The sequence below is a fragment of the Ascaphus truei genome, unplaced genomic scaffold (genome assembly GCF_040206685.1).
Source record: "Ascaphus truei isolate aAscTru1 unplaced genomic scaffold, aAscTru1.hap1 HAP1_SCAFFOLD_2000, whole genome shotgun sequence".
Lineage (NCBI taxonomy): Eukaryota > Metazoa > Chordata > Amphibia > Anura > Ascaphidae > Ascaphus > Ascaphus truei.
Window position 1 is genome coordinate 1 of NW_027454908.1, and position 16,142 is coordinate 16,142.

The window sequence follows — 16,142 nt, forward strand, 5'->3', positions numbered from 1 at the left end:
CCCCCCCTCCTCTCTGCTCAGAGACCCCCCCTCTCTCTGCTCAGAGACCCCCCCTCCGCTCTGCTCAGAGACCCCCCCCTCTCTCTGCTCAGAGACCCCCCCATCCTCTCTGCTCAGAGACCCCCCCCTCCTCTCTGCTCAGAGACCCCCCCTCCTCTCTGCTCAGAGACCCCCCCCTCCTCTCTGCTCAGAGACCCCCCCCTCCTCTCTGCTCAGAGACCCCCCCTCCTCTCTGCTCAGAGACCCCCCCCTCCTCTCTGCTCAGAGACCCCCCCCTCCTCTCTGCTCAGAGACCCCCCCTCCTCTCTGCTCAGAGACCCCCCCTCCTCTCTGCTCAGAGACCCCCCCTCCTCTCTGCTCAGAGACCCCCCCCTCCTCTCTGCTCAGAGACCCCCCCCCTCCTCCCAGCTCAGAGACCCCCACCCTCCTCTCTGCTCAGAGACCCCCACCCTCCTCTCTGCTCAGAGACCCCCACCCTCCTCTCTGCTCAGAGACCCCACCCTCCTCTCTGCTCAGAGACCCCCACCCTCCTCTCTGCTCAGAGACCCCCCCCCTCCTCTCTGCTCAGAGACCCCCACCCTCCTCTCTGCTCAGAGACCCCCTCACCCTCCTCCCAGACCCCCCCTCCTCTCTGCTCTGCTCCAGACCCCCCCTCCTCTCTGACATTGACTCCTCACCCCCCTGCTCTCCCCCCCCCAGGTGGCCCCCCTTTTGATCTGACCCCCAAGCAGAAGGCTCAGCTGATATCGGAGCTGGCGGAGAAGCAAAGAGACCTGCAGGAGGCACTGAGACAGAGAGTGACTGAGCTCAGGAGGCTGTGCCTGCAGGAGGCCGTGAGTGTGACCCCCCCCCCCGTTTGGAGTTGTGACCCCCCCCGTTTGGAGTGTGACCCCCCCCGTTTGGAGTGTGACCCCCCCCCGTGCGGAGTGTGACCCCCCCCCGTGCGGAGTGTGACCCCCCCCCGTGCGGAGTGTGACCCCCCCCCCGTGCGGAGTGTGACCCCCCCCCCGTGCGGAGTGTGACCCCCCCCCGTGCGGAGTGTGACCCCCCCCCGTGCGGAGTGTGACCCCCCCCCCCGTGCGGAGTGTGACCCCCCCCCCGTGCGGAGTGTGACCCCCCCCCCGTGCGGAGTGTGACCCCCCCCCGTGCGGAGTGTGACCCCCCCCCGTGCGGAGTGTGACCCCCCCCCCGTGCGGAGTGTGACCCCCCCGTGCGGAGTGTGACCCCCCCCGTGCGGAGTGTGACCCCCCCCCCGTGCGGAGTGTGACCCCCCGTGCGGAGTGTGACCCCCCCCGTGCGGAGTGTGACCCCCCCCCCCGTGCGGAGTGTGACCCCCCCGTGCAGTGTGCCACCCTCCCCCCCGTGCAGTGTGCCACCCTCCCCCCCGTGCAGTGTGCCACCCTCCCCCCCGTGCAGTGTGCCACCCTCCACCCCACCGTGCGGAGTGTGACCCCCCCCCCCCGTGCGGAGTGTGACCCCCCCGTGCGGAGTGTGACCCCCCCCCGTGCGGAGTGTGACCCCCCCCCGTGCGGAGTGTGACCCCCCCCCCCCGTGCGGAGTGTGACCCCCCCCCCCGTGCGGAGTGTGACCCCCCCACCCCGTGCGGAGTGTGACCCCCCCCCCCCGTGCGGAGTGTGACCCCCCCCCCGTGCGGAGTGTGACCCCCCCCGTGCGGAGTGTGACCCCCCCCGTGCGGAGTGTGACCCCCCCCGTGCGGAGTGTGACCCCCCCCGTGCGGAGTGTGACCCCCCCGTGCGGAGTGTGACCCCCCCCCCGTGCGGAGTGTGACCCCCCGTGCAGTGTGCCACCCTCCCCCCCCGTGCAGTGTGCCACCCTCCCCCACCCGTGCGGAGTGTGACCCCCCCCCCCCCCCGTGCGGAGTGTGACCCCCCCCGTGCAGTATGCCACCCTCCCCCCCCCCCCTCCGTGCAGTATGCACCCCCCCCCGTGCGGTGTGACCCCCCTGTGCGGAGTGTGACCCCCCCCCCCCGTGCAGTGTGCCACCCTCCCCACCGTGCGGAGTGTGACCCCCCATGCAGTGTGCCACCCCCCCCCCCGTGTAGTGTGCCCCCCTCCCCCCCCGTGCGGAGTGTGACACCCTCCCTTGTGCGGAGTGTGACCCACCCCCCTGTGCGGAGTGTGACACCCCCGCCCCCCCCCTTGTCCGGAGTGTGACCCCGCCCCCCCCCCTTGTGCGGAGTGTGACCCCGCCCCCCCCTGTGCGGAGTGTGACCCCCGCCCCCCCCCTGTGCGGAGTGTGACCCCCGCCCCCCCCCCTGTGCGGAGTGTGACCCCCGCCCCCCCCCCTGTGCGGAGTGTGACCCCCGCCCCCCCCCCCTGTGCGGAGTGTGACCCTGCCCCCCCCCCCTGTGCGGAGTGTGACCCCCGCCCCCCCCCTGTGCGGAGTGTGACCCCGCCCCCCCCCTGTGCGGAGTGTGACCCCCGCCCCCCCCCTGTGCGGAGTGTGACCCCCGCCCCCCCCTGTGCGGAGTGTGACCCCCGCCCCCCCCCTGTGCGGAGTGTGACCCCCGCCCCCCCCTGTGCGGAGTGTGACCCCCGCCCCCCCCCTGTGCGGAGTGTGACCCCCGCCCCCCCCTGTGCGGAGTGTGACCCCCGCCCCCCCTGTGCGAGTGTGACCCCCGCCCCCCCCTGTGCGGAGTGTGACCCCCGCCCCCCCCTGTGCGGAGTGTGACCCCCGCCCCCCCCCTGTGCGGAGTGTGACCCCCGCCCCCCCCCCCTGTGCGGAGTGTGACCCCCGCCCCCCCCCCCCTGTGCGGAGTGTGACCCCCCGCCCCCTCCCCTGTGCGGAGTGTGACCCCCGCCCCCCCCCTGTGCGGAGTGTGACCCCCGCCCCCCCCTGTGCGGAGTGTGACCCCCGCCCCCCCCCTGTGCGGAGTGTGACCCCCGCCCCCCCCCCTGTGCGGAGTGTGACCCCGCCCCCCCCCCCCTGTCCGGAGTGTGACCCCCGCCCCCCCCCCCTGTCCGGAGTGTGACCCCCGCCCCCCCCCTTGTGCGGAGTGTGACCCCCGCCCCCCCCTGTGCGGAGTGTGACCCCCGCCCCCCCCCTGTGCGAGTGTGACCCCCGCCCCCCCCCCCCTGTGCGGAGTGTGACCCCCGCCCCCCCCCCTGTGCGGAGTGTGACCCCGCCCCCCCCCCTGTGCGGAGTGTGACCCCCCCCCCCCCCTGTGCGGAGTGTGACCCCCGCCCCCCCCCCCTGTGCGGAGTGTGACCCCCGCCCCCCCCTGTGCGGAGTGTGACCCCCGCCCCCCCCCTGTGCGGAGTGTGACCCCCGCCCCCCCCCTGTGCGGAGTGTGACCCCCGCCCCCCCCTGTGCGGAGTGTGACCCCCGCCCCCCCCTGTGCGGAGTGTGACCCCCGCCCCCCCCCCCCTGTGCGGAGTGTGACCCCCGCCCCCCCCCCTGTGCGGAGTGTGACCCCCGCCCCCCCCCCCCCTGTGCGGAGTGTGACCCCCGCCCCCCCCCTGTGCGGAGTGTGACCCCCGCCCCCTCCCCTGTGCGGAGTGTGACCCCCGCCCCCCCCTGTGCGGAGTGTGACCCACGCCCCCCCCCTGTGCGGAGTGTGACCCCGCCCCCCCCTGTGCGGAGTGTGACCCCCGCCCCCCCCCCCTGTGCGGAGTGTGACCCCCGCCCCCCCCCCCTGTGCGGAGTGTGACCCCCGCCCCCCCCCCTGTGCGGAGTGTGACCCCCGCCCCCCCCCCTGTGCGGAGTGTGACCGGCCCCCCCCCCTGTGCGGAGTGTGACCCCCGCCCCCCCCCGTGCGGAGTGTGACCCCCGACCCCCCCCCCCCGTGCGGAGTGTGACCCCCGCCCCCCCCCGTGCGGAGTGTGACCCCGCCCCCCCCCGTGCGGAGTGTGACCCCCGCCCCCCCCTGTGCGGAGTGTGACCCCCGCCCCCCCTGTGCGGAGTGTGACCCCCGCCCCCCCCCCTGTGCGGAGTGTGACCCCCGCCCCCCCCCCTGTGCGGAGTGTGACCCCCGCCCCCCCCCCCCCTGTGCGGAGTGTGACCCCCGCCCCCCCCCTGTGCGGAGTGTGACCCCGCCCCCTCCCCTGTGCGGAGTGTGACCCCCGCCCCCCCCTGTGCGGAGTGTGACCCCCGCCCCCCCCCTGTGCGGAGTGTGACCCCCGCCCCCCCCCCCTGTGCGGAGTGTGACCCCCGCCCCCCCCCTGTGCGGAGTGTGACCCCCGCCCCCCCCCCCCTGTGCGGAGTGTGACCCCCGCCCCCCCCCCCTGTGCGGAGTGTGACCCCCGCCCCCCCCCCCCTGTGCGGAGTGTGACCCCCGCCCCCCCCCCTGTGCGGAGTGTGACCCCCGCCCCCCCCCCTGTGCGGAGTGTGACCCCCGCCCCCCCCCCCTGTGCGGAGTGTGACCCCCGCCCCCCCCGTGCGGAGTGTGACCACCGCCCCCCCCCCCGTGCGGAGTGTGACCCCCGCCCCCCCCCGTGCGGAGTGTGACCCCCGCCCCCCCCCGTGCGGAGTGTGACCCCCGCCCCCCCCGTGCGGAGTGTGACCCCCGCCCCCCCCGTGCGGAGTGTGACCCCCGCCCCCCCCTGTGCGGAGTGTGACCCCCGCCCCCCCCCCCGTGCGGAGTGTGACCCCCGCCCCCCCCCCCCGTGCGGAGTGTGACCCCCGCCCCCAGACAGCTTTTGGTGCTCACAGTGCCCCCTCCCCCTAGGAGCTGACAGGGCAGGTGCCGGCTGAATACCCCCTAGAGCTCGGGGAGAGAACGCCCCTCGTCACCAGGAGACAGATCGCGGCTTTCAGGATGAGCGCGGCGGCTGTGACCAGGGCCGAGGTGAGCTCTTGCAGTGCATTCTGGGACTCGTGGTGCTGAGCCTGCTCTGTTCATACTCCTGCTGGTTATCTGCCCCACAGGAGGTACAGCTGGAGCGCATGGACAGGGACTTTGCGGTACAGCTGCAGATGGCGGAGGCGGCGCGGAAGCTGAGCCTGGCGGCGGAGCAGAGCGCAGAGCTGACCCCGGAGCAGCGCAGGAAGCGCAGACACGTGTACCTGGACGCTCTGCGCCGGCTGCACGATCTGGAGACGCAAAGTAACAACCTGCGCAGGAAGCTGGGGCTGAGAGCCACGCACAGGGTCCCACGGGGCCTGCACGGTGAGAGCCACGGGGAGGGCCACGGGGCCTGCACGGTGAGAGCCACGGGGAAGGGCCTGCGCAGGAAGCTGGGGCTGAGAGCCACGCACAGGGTCCCCTGCGGGAGGAGGGGCTTCTCGCTGTCACCCTGCGGGAGGAGGGGCCTGTGTCGTCGCAGTCACCCTGCGGGAGGAGGGGCTTGTGTCGCTGTCACCCTGCGGGAGGAGGGGCCTGTGTCGTCGCAGTCACCCTGCGGGAGGAGGGGCCTGTGTCGCTGTCACCCTGCGGGAGGAGGGGCCTGTGTCGCTGTCACCCTGCGGGAGGAGGGGCTTGTGTCGCTGTCACCCTGCGGGAGGAGGGGCTTGTGTCGCTGTCACCCTGCGGGAGGAGGGGCTTGTGTCGCTGTCACCCTGCGGGAGGAGGGGCTTGTGTCGCTGTCACCCTGCGGGAGGAGGGGCTTGTGTCGCTGTCACCCTGCGGGAGGAGGGGCCTGTGTCGTCGCAGTCACCCTGCGGGAGGAGGGGCCTGTGTCGTCGCAGTCACCCTGCGGGAGGAGGGGCTTGTGTCGCTGTCACCCTGCGGGAGGAGGGGCTTGTGTCGCAGTCACCCTGCGGGAGGAGGGGCTTGTGTCGCTGTCACCCTGCGGGAGGAGGGGCTTGTGTCGCTGTCACCCTGCGGGAGGAGGGGCTTGTCGCTGTCACCCCTGCGGGAGGAGGGGTAACAATGTTTCCTCTTGTTTCAGAGGAGGCGCATCCATCAGAGAGCGGATCCCTGTCTGAGATCGGCAGTTATGGTGATAGGAGACACACACCCACTCGCCTGCAGACACACACACACCCACTCGCGTGCAGACACACACACACCCACTCGCGTACAGACACTCACACACCCACTCGCGTGCAGACACACACACACACCCACTCGCGTGCAGACACACACACACACACACTCGCGTGCAGACACACACACACACACACCCACTCGCGTGCAGACACACACACACATACACACACACCCACTCGCGTGCAGACACACACACCCACTCGCGTGCAGACACACACACCCACTCGCGTGCAGACACACACACCCACTCGCGTGCAGACACACGCACCCACTCGCGTGCAGACACACACACACCCACTCGCGTGCAGACACACACAGCCACTCGCGTGCAGACACACACACCCACTCGCGTGCAGACACACACACACCCACTCGCGTGCAGACACACACACCCACTCGCGTGCAGACAACACGACACCCACTCGCGTGCAGACACACACACACCCACTCGCGTGCAGACACACACACCACTCGCGTGCAGACACACACACCCACTCGCGTGCAGACACACACACACCCACTCGCGTGCAGACACACACACACACCCACTCGCGTGCAGACACACACACCCACTCGCGTGCAGACACACACCCACTCGCGTGCAGACACACACACACCCACTCGCGTGCAGACACACACACACCCACTCGCGTGCAGACACACACACACCCACTCGCGTGCAGACACACACACACCCACTCGCGTGCAGACACACACACACCCACTCGCGTGCAGACACACAACCCACTCGCGTGCAGACACACACACCCACTCGCGTGCAGACACACACACACCCACTCGCGTGCAGACACTCTCTCTGTCCCAGACGGTAGCACAGTGCCTGCCTCCACGTGACTCTCCTGCGCCCCCCACAGGTGATATGCTGGGCCCTGCGATGAGATCCTCTCCCCCTCGGGGCTCCGAACTTTCCTGCACCGTGTCCAGGAGCCCGGAGCGCAGGGTCGGGTGGAAGGCGTCCCCGGCAGAGCTCTACTGCGAGCTGAGGAACCGGCGCAACTCCATGGCTAGCGCGGCAAGGTGAGTGTCCACAGCAAGGGGGGGGGGGCGCGGTGTGCGGGGCGACAAGCTCTCCCTCCCCTCTCTCACCACCTCCCCCTCTCCTCTCTCGTTCTCCCCCTCCCCTCCCCCTCTCTCGATCGTCCCCCCTCCCTCCCTCCTCTCTCGTTCTCCCCCTCCCTCCCCTCTCTCGTTCTCCCCCTCCCTCCCCTCTCTCGTTCTCCCCCTCCCTCCCCTCTCTCGTTCTCCCCCTCCCTCCCCTCTCTCGTTCTCCCCCTCCCCCTCTCCTCTCTCGTTCTCCCCCCTCCCCCTCTCCTCTCTCGTTCTCCCCCTCCCTCCCCTCTCTCGTTCTCCCCCTCCCTCCCCTCTCTCGTTCTCCCCCTCCCTCCCCTCTCTCGTTCTCCCCCCTCCCTCCCCCTCTCTCGTTCTCCCCCTCCCTCCCCTCTCTCGTTCTCCCCCTCCCTCCCCTCTCTCGTTCTCCCCCTCCCTCCCCCTCTCCTCTCTCGTTCTCCCCCCTCCCTCCCCCTCTCCTCTCTCGTTCTCCCCCTCCCTCCCCTCTCTCGTTCTCCCCCTCCCTCCCCCTCTCCTCTCTCGTTCTCCCCCTCCCTCCCCCTCTCCTCTCTCGTTCTCCCCCTCCCTCCCCCTCTCCTCTCTCGTTCTCCCCCTCCCTCCCCTCTCTCGTTCTCCCCCTCCCTCCCCTCTCTCGTTCTCCCCCTCCCTCCCCTCTCTCGTTCTCCCCCTCCCTCCCCTCTCTCGTTCTCCCCCTCCCTCCCCTCTCTCGTTCTCCCCCTCTCTCCTCCCTCCCCTCTCTCGTTCTCCCCCTCTCTCCTCCCTCCCCTCTCTCGTTCTCCCCCTCTCTCCTCCCTCCCCTCTCTCGTTCTCCCCTCCCTCCCTCCCCTCTCTCGTTCTCCCCCTCCCTCCCCTCTCTTGTTCTCCCCCTCCCTCCCTCCCCTCTCTCGTTCTTCCCCCTCCCTCTCTCCCCTCTCTCGTTCTCCCCCTCCCCCCCCCCCTCTCTCGTTCTCCCCCTCCCTCCCCTCTCTCGTTCTCCCCCTCCCTCCCTCCCCTCTCGTTCCTCCCCCTCCCTCCCTCCCTCCCCTCTCTCGTTCTCCCCCCTCCCTCCCTCCCCTCTCTCGTTCTCCCCCTCCCCTCCCTCCCCTCTCTCGTTCTCCCCCTCCCTCCCTCCCCTCTCTCGTTCTCCCCCTCCCTCCCTCCCCCTCTCTCGTTCTCCCCCCCTCCCTCCCCTTCCTCCCTCCCCCTCTCTCGTTCTCCCTCCCTCCCCTCTCTCGTTCTCCCCCTCCCTCCCCCTCTCTCGTTCTCCCCCTCCCTCCCCTCTCTCGTTCTCCCCCTCCCTCCCCTCTCTCGTTCTCCCCCTCCCTCCCCCTCTCTCGTTCTCCCCCTCCCTCCCCTCTCTCGTTCTCCCCACCTCCTCCCCTCTCTCGTTCTCCCCCTCCCTCCCCCCTCTCGTTCTCCCCCTCCCTCCCCCTCTCGTTCTCCCCCTCCCTCCCCCCTCTCGTTCTCCCCCTCCCTCCCCCCTCTCGTTCTCCCCCTCCCTCCCCCCTCTCGTTCTCCCCCTCCCTCCCCCTCTCGTTCTCCCCCTCCCTCCCCCCTCTCGTTCTCCCCCTCCCTCCCCCTCTCGTTCTCCCCCTCCCTCCCCTCTCTCGTTCTCCCCCCTCCCCTCTCTCCCCCTCCCCTCTCCCCCCCCTCCACTCTCTTCTCCCTCCTCCCTCCCCTCTCCCTCCCCCCTCCCCTGTGTCCCGCTCTTCGCAGTCCGACGCGGCCTTTCCCTCGGAGTCTGTCCAGCCCTGGAGGGTCGGAGTGTCCCAGCGACTCCCGTGCTGAGCCGCAGTGCCTGCAGCAGCTCCGCGCTGAGGTAATACACAGCAAGTCCCCACCTTATACAGAGTATCAGTCCTGGGTCCGTCCTCACTCTCACTCCCGCCTCCCATCTGGTAGTGTTTCATCTGGGAAGTGCAGAGCCCTGGAACCCATTCAGAGACAGACTCCATTTCACATTGAACTATGAAACCCGAGGTTATATGTTGTGTTTTTGTGTCTGTAGGGCCCGGTCATTCCAGGGGTCCGTATAGGGTTTGTGCTGTATATGCTCAGGATATTTGGGCTCGCTGACCTCTCCCCTCTCTCCCCCCTCTCCCCCCTCAGTTGTGAGGGGCCCGGCCTCTCCCAGCGGCAGTGGTCTGGCAGCCAGGACTCGCAGGTGGGGCTTCCCCGGCGATCGCTGCGCGCTCTATGCCGCTCGAAGCCGGCGCAGTAACAGTTCGGAGGCGCTGATTGAGCGGCCCGCCCCCTGCTGAGCCCCCTGGGAAAACCCCCTTTCAAGAGCTCTGAAACACTAAGTGAGCGCCCCTTCCCGCCCCCCACGCCGTACACCCCCCCGCAGCGGGGGGCGCGCTCCCCCAACCCCCGCGGCTCGCGGCTCCCCTACGAGGAGATACTCCTGGATTATTACATGGAGCGGCAGCAGCACGCCTGCGGGTGGGCGGAGCCCGAGGGACCCTGGTGGGCGGAGCCTGACGGCAGCAGCCATTACTCGCGGCGGGACGGTTATTCCGACCGGGACCCGGGCAGCCCGGCGGCGCTGAGGAGCCGCGCGGAGATGCAACCACCGCGGCAAATCGTCCCGCACCAAGTCCTGCGGCCCCAGCTCTCCTCCGACGCCGCTCATTACCAGCACTACTTCCCCCCGCGGACCCTGCACCAACCCGCGCACCCGGGGCCACGGTCCACGGAGCCAGCCACGGGCCCCCCCCCCCGAGCACCTGGAGAGGAGCGTGCACAAGGCGCTGGCCCTGGAGGGGCTGCGAGACTGGTACTTGCGCAACGCCGCCGCCACGGGGGGGCTGCACCCCGGGCCCCCTCCCCCCCCACCCTCAGTACCAGCGATACTACCGGCCCGGGTACGACGACGGGCACTACCAGGCCGGATCCCCCCTCCCCCACTCCATCAGCTTCACCGGCACCACTCAGCACGGCAGGTACGGGGTGCTCTACTAATCCCCCCCCCCTCCTGCGCTCCCCCCTCTCCCGCCTGCGCTCCCCCCCTTTCCTGCGCTCCCCTCCTCCTGCGCTCCTCTCCCGCCCCAGCCTGCGCTTCCCCTCTCCCCCCCCTCCTGCGCTCCCCCCCCTCCTGCGCTCCCCCCTCTCCTGCGCTCCCCCCTCTCCTGCGCTCCCCCCCCTCCTGCGCTCACCCCCTCTCCTGCGCTCCCCCCCCCTCCTGCGCTCCCCCCTCTCCTGCGCTCCCCCCCTCTCCTGCGCTCCCCCCCCTCCTGCGCTCCCCTCCTGCGCTCCCCCCCCGCCTGCGTTCCCCTCCTGCGCTCCCCCCCCTCCTGCGCTCCCCCCCCCTCCTGCGCTCCCCCCTCTCCTGCGCTCCCCCCTCTCCTGCGCTCCCCCCCCTCCTGCGCTCCCCCCCTCCTGCCCCCTGCGTGCCCGCCCTGCTTTGCTCTCTGATCCCTCGCTGGTCCCTGCTGGCTGTTTGCGGTGATCGGGGAGGAATCTCCCTTACACTGCAGCCTCTCTGACATCTGGCAGGACACAGGGGACACACGTCGGTCATCGCATCGCGGAGTGCCGCTCCTGTTTGTACGCGGGGCGTCAGTCACACATTAGTGCGCTGCCGGTGACCGTCGTCATGCAGCCTCTCTGCCGCTTTGCGCTGGTAATCTCTCGTAAACGCTTCTCTCTGCTCTCTCCTTCCTTCACCTCTCTTACTTTCACGCCTCCCCCCTCCTTTCTCCTCCCCCCCTTCCCCCCCTCCTTCCTCCTCCCCCCCTTCCTCCCTCTCCCCCCTCCTTCCCCTCGTTCCTCCTCTCCCCCCTCCTTCCTCCTCTCCCCCCTCCTTCCTTCTCTCCCCCCTCCTTCCTCCTCCCTGCCTCCCCTTCTCCACTTCCCCCCCTCCTTCGTCGTCCCCCCCCCCTCCTTCGTCGTCCCCCCCCCCCTCCTTCGTCCCCCCCCCCCCTCCTTCGTCGTCGTCCCCCCTCCCTTCGTCGTCGTCCCCCCCTCCTTCGTCATCGTCCCCCCTCCTTCGTCGTCCCCTTCCCCTCCGTCCCACCCCCCTCCTTCGTTCCCCCCTCCTTTGTCCCCCCTCCTCCCTTCGTCGCACCCCCTCCTTCGTCGTCCCCCCTCCCTCCTCGTTGTCCCCCCCTCCCTCCTCGTTGTCCCCCCCTCCCTCCTCGTCCCCCCCCCTCCCTCCTCGTCGCCCCCCCCCTCCCTCCTCGTCATCCCCCCCCTCCCTCCTCGTCATCCCCCCCCCTCCCTCCTCGTCATCCCCCCCTCCCTCCTCGTCGTCCCCCCCCTCCCCTCCTCGTCGTCCCCCCCCTCCTCCTCGTCGTCCCCCCCCCTCCTCGTCGTCCCCCCCCTCCTCGTCCCTCCTCGTCGTCCCCCCTCCTTCCTCGCCCCCCCCTCCCTTCCTCGTCCACCCCCCTCCTTCCTCGTCCCCCCCCTCCTTCGTCGTCCCCCCCTCCTTCGTCGTCCCCCCCCTCCTTCCCTCGTCGTCCCCCCCTCCTTCCTCGTCATCCCCCCCCTCCTTCCTCGTCGTCCCCCCTCCTCCTTCCTCGTCGTCCCCCCTCCTCCTTCCTCGTCGTCCCCCCTCCTCCTTCCTCGTCGTCCCCCCTCCTCCTTCCTCGTCCCCCCCTCCTCCTTCCTCGTCGTCCCCCCCTCCTCCTTCCTCGTCGTCGCCCCCTCCTCCTTCCTCGTCGTCGCCCCCTCCTCCTTCCTCGTCGTCGCCCCCCTCCTCCCTTCCTCGTCGTCGCCCCCTCCTCCTTCCTCGTCGTCGCCCCCCTCCTCCTTCCTCGTCGTCGCCCCCTCCTCCTTCCTCGTCGTCGCCCCCCTCCTCCTTCCTCGTCGTCGCCCCCTCCTCCTTCCTCGTCGTCGCCCCCTCCTCCTTCCTCGTCGTCGCCCCCTCCTCCTTCCCTTCCACCCCCCTCCTCCTTCCTCGTCGTCGCCCCCCTCCTCCTTCCTCGTCGTCGTCCCCCTCCTCCTTCCTTCCACCCCCCTCCTCCTTCCTTCCACCCCCCTCCTCCTTCTTCCCCCCCCTCCTCCCACGCTTCTTCACCCCCCGCCCCGCATTTCCTACCCTCCCTTTCTCCCCCCCCCCCCCCCCTCGGCCAGACACTTCTCAGAGTATCTTGATGAGGAGCTGTACGCCCCGGCGGGCGTGCTGCAGCGGGCAGCAGAGGGGACCCCCCCTGGGACATTGGTCTGACACAAGAGAGGACCTGTTACTGACACCCAGCTCCATCACCCTGCGGCCCCCCGTGGGGGTCCGGCCACCCAGCTCCATCACCCTGCGGCCCCCCGTGGGGTCCGGCCACCCAGCTCCATCACCCTGCGGCCCCCCGTGGGGTCCGGCCACCCAGCTCCATCACCCTGCGCCCCCCCCGTGGGGGTCCGGCCACCCAGCTCCATCACCCTGCGGCCCCCCGTGAGGTCCGTCCAACCAGCTCCATCACCCTGCGCCCCCCCCGTGGGGTCCGGCCACCCAGCGCTTCCACTCCGTCATCTAGAGATTTATAGCAATAAGGCGCTGGAGGGACAAACGCAGGGGGCGGAGCTGCTTTGCAACAAGGCAGAGGCACTTTAGGAGTTGTTACCTGCAAAAGGTGACACATGGTTTCCGAGACGCAGGCTTCACCTCCCTGCCGGTCAGACACCCCATATCCAGCTGCCCCTTCCCTGAGGCAGTTCTCAGGCTGTGTGTGACCCCCCCTCCTTAGGCAATAAGGCTGTGTGTGACCCCCCTCCGTGGGCAATAAGGCTGTGTGTGACCCCCCTCCGTGGGCAATAAGGCTGTGTGTGACCCCCCTCCGTGGGCAATAAGGCTGTGTGACCCCCCTCCGTGGGCAATAAGGCTGTGTGTGACCCCCCCTCCGTGGGCAATAAGGCTGTGTGACCCCCCCTCCGTGGGCAATAAGGCTGTGTGACCCCCCTCCGTGGGCAATAAGGCTGTGTGACCCCCCTCCGTGGGCAAATAAGGCTGTGTGACCCCCCTCCGTGGGCAATAAGGCTGTCACTGGAAGAGGGGCATGTGCAATAATTTGATGACACCCTCAGGGTTAGGGGAGAAGTGAGGGGTGTATAGGGGTATATATAGGAGAATACGGGTATGTTTATACACTAGAACTGGAGATACATTAATTCTATGTCCCCTATATGCTGAGGAGTGTGCTGATCCCAGTCTCTATACATCTGGTATAGCACATTGTGTGTCTCCTATATGCCTGTATACATCTGGTATAGCACATTGTGTGTCTCCTATATGCCTGTATGCATCTGGTATAGCACATTCTGTGTCCCCTATATGCCTGTATGCATCTGGTATAGCACATTGTGTGTCCCCTATATGCCTGTATACATCTGTATAGCACATTGTGTGTCCCCTATATGCCTGTATGCATCTGGTATAGCACATTCTCTGTCCCCTATATGCCTGTATACATCTGGTTATAGCATATTGTGTCCCCTATATGCCTGTATGCATCTGGTATAGCACATTGTGTGTCCCCTATATGCTGTATGCATCTGGTATAGCACATTCTGTGTCCCCTATATGCCTGTATGCATCTGGTATACAGTAGCACATTGTGTGTCCCCTATATGCCTGTATGCATCTGGTATAGCACATTGTGTGTCCCCTATATGCCTGTGTGCATCTGGTATAGCACATTCTGTGTCCCCTATATGCCTGTATGCATCTGGTATAGCACATGCTGTGTCCCCTATATGCCTGTATGCATCTGGTATAGCACATTGTGTCCCCTATATGCCTGTATACATCTGGTATAGCACATTGTGTCCCCTATATGCCTGTATAAATCTGGTATAGCACATTGTGTGTCCCCTATATGCATCTGGTATACAGTAGCACATTGTGTGCAGCATCTCACCAGCTGCAGGTTCTGAACATCAGCCAATGGCAGAGTGAGGACAGCTCCTCTCCACTCTGAACGCGCCACTGACAGCCAATGCAACCCAGCTGTCGTATTAACATCATATACCAATGTGTATATCCCCCTCAACCTCTGAGGTCACTGGGCACAAGAATATACCAGATGTATACATCATTGCCCCTGCGTCACACTGCTGTATACACGGAGCTGGGGGACGCACACTGCTGTATACACGGAGCTGGGGGACGCACACTGCTGTGTACACGGAGCTGGGGGACGCACACTGCTGTATACACGGAGCTGGGGGACGCACACTGCTGTATACACGGAGCTGGGGGACGCACACTGCTGTATACACGGAGCTGGGGGACACACACTGCTGTATACACGGAGCTGGGGGACACACACTGCTGTATACACGGAGCTGGGGGACGCACACTGCTGTATACACGGAGCTGGGGGACGCACACTGCTGTGTACACGGAGCTGGGGGACACACACTGCTGTATACACGGAGCTGGGGGACGCACACTGCTGTGTACACGGAGCTGGGGGACGCACACTGCTGTGTACACGGAGCTGGGGGACGCACACTGCAGTATACACGGAGCTGGGGGACGCACACTGCTGTGTACACGGAGCTGGGGGACGCACACTGCTGTATACACGGAGCTGGGGGACGCACACTGCTGTATACACGGAGCTGGGGGACACGCACTGCTGTATACACGGAGCTGGGGGACGCGCACTGCTGTATACACGGAGCTGGGGGACGCGCACTGCTGTGTACACGGAGCTGGGGGACGCGCACTGCTGTATACACGGAGCTGGGGGACGCACACTGCTGTGTACACGGAGCTGGGGGACGCACACTGCAGTATACACGGAGCTGGGGGACGCACACTGCTGTGTACACGGAGCTGGGGACGCACACTGCAGTATACACGGAGCTGGGGGACGCACACTGCTGTATACACGGAGCTGGGGGACGCACACTGCTGTATACACGGAGCTGGGGGACGCGCACTGCTGTATACACGGAGCTGGGGGACACGCACTGCTGTATACACGGAGCTGGGGGACGCGCACTGCTGTGTACACGGAGCTGGGGGACGCGCACTGCTGTGTACACGGAGCTGGGGGACGCGCACTGCTGTATACACGGAGCTGGGGGACGCACACTGCTGTGTACACGGAGCTGGGGGACGCACACTGCTGTGTACACGGAGCTGGGGGACGCACACTGCTGTGTACACGGAGCTGGGGGACGCACACTGCTGTGTACACGGAGCTGGGGGACGCACACTGCTGTGTACACGGAGCTGGGGGACGCACACTGCTGTGTACACGGAGCTGGGGGACGCACACTGCTGTGTACACGGAGCTGGGGGACGCACACTGCTGTGTACACGGAGCTGGGGGACGCACACTGCTGTATACACGGAGCTGGGGGACGCACACTGCTGTGTACACGGAGCTGGGCGACGCACACTGCTGTGTACACGGAGCTGGGGGACGCACACTGCTGTATACACGGAGCTGGGGGACGCACACTGCTGTATACACGGAGCTGGGGGACGCACACTGCTGTATACACGGAGCTGGGGTACGCACACTGCTGTATACACGGAGCTGGGGGACGCACACTGCTGTGTACACTGAGCTGGGGGACGCACACTGCTGTATACACGGAGCTGGGGGACACACACTGTTGTGTACGTGGAGCTGGGACGCACACTGCTGTATACACGGAGCTGGGGGACGCACGGAGCTGGGGGACACACACTGTTGTGTACGCAGAGCTGGGAGACACACACTGTTGTGTACACGAAGCTGGGGGACACACTGTTGTGTACGCAGAGCTGGGGGACACACTGTTGTGTATATGGAGCTGGGGGACACTGTACACGAAGCTGGGGCACACACTTGTGTACACGGAGCTGGGGGACACCCTGTGTACATGGAGCTGGGGGGCACACACTTGTGTACACGGAGCTGGGGGACACACTGTACATGGAGCTGGGGGGCACACACTTGTGTACACGAAGCTGGGGGACACCCTGTGTACAAGGAGCTGGGGGGCACACACTTGTGTACACGGAGCTGGGGGACACCCTGTGTACACGGAGCTGGGGGACACCCTGTGTACACGGAGCTGGGGGGGACACTGTACATGGAGCTGGGGGACACCCTGTGTACACGGAGCTGGGGGACACCCTGTGTACACGGAGCTGGGGGACGCCCTGTGTACACGGAGCTGGGGGACGCCCTG

General features: G+C 67.9%; 1 protein-coding gene across 1 annotated transcript; it reads left to right on the plus strand.

The window, feature by feature from the left end:
* Window positions 1-645: 645 nt before the first annotated feature.
* On the plus strand, window positions 646-14,746 carry CCDC120 (coiled-coil domain containing 120; the record flags this gene model as incomplete). The annotated part of the gene is given in 13 exon segments (XM_075582195.1): window positions 646-833; window positions 4,689-4,808; window positions 4,889-5,129; window positions 5,851-5,901; window positions 6,827-6,989; window positions 8,736-8,769; window positions 8,771-8,838; window positions 9,129-9,186; window positions 9,188-9,274; window positions 9,277-9,711; window positions 9,713-9,832; window positions 9,834-9,961; window positions 12,093-14,746. Coding segments are annotated over 13 exon segments (1,787 nt in total), but the record flags the coding sequence as incomplete, so codon positions are not given.
* Between the last annotated feature and the right edge of the window lie 1,396 nt (window positions 14,747-16,142).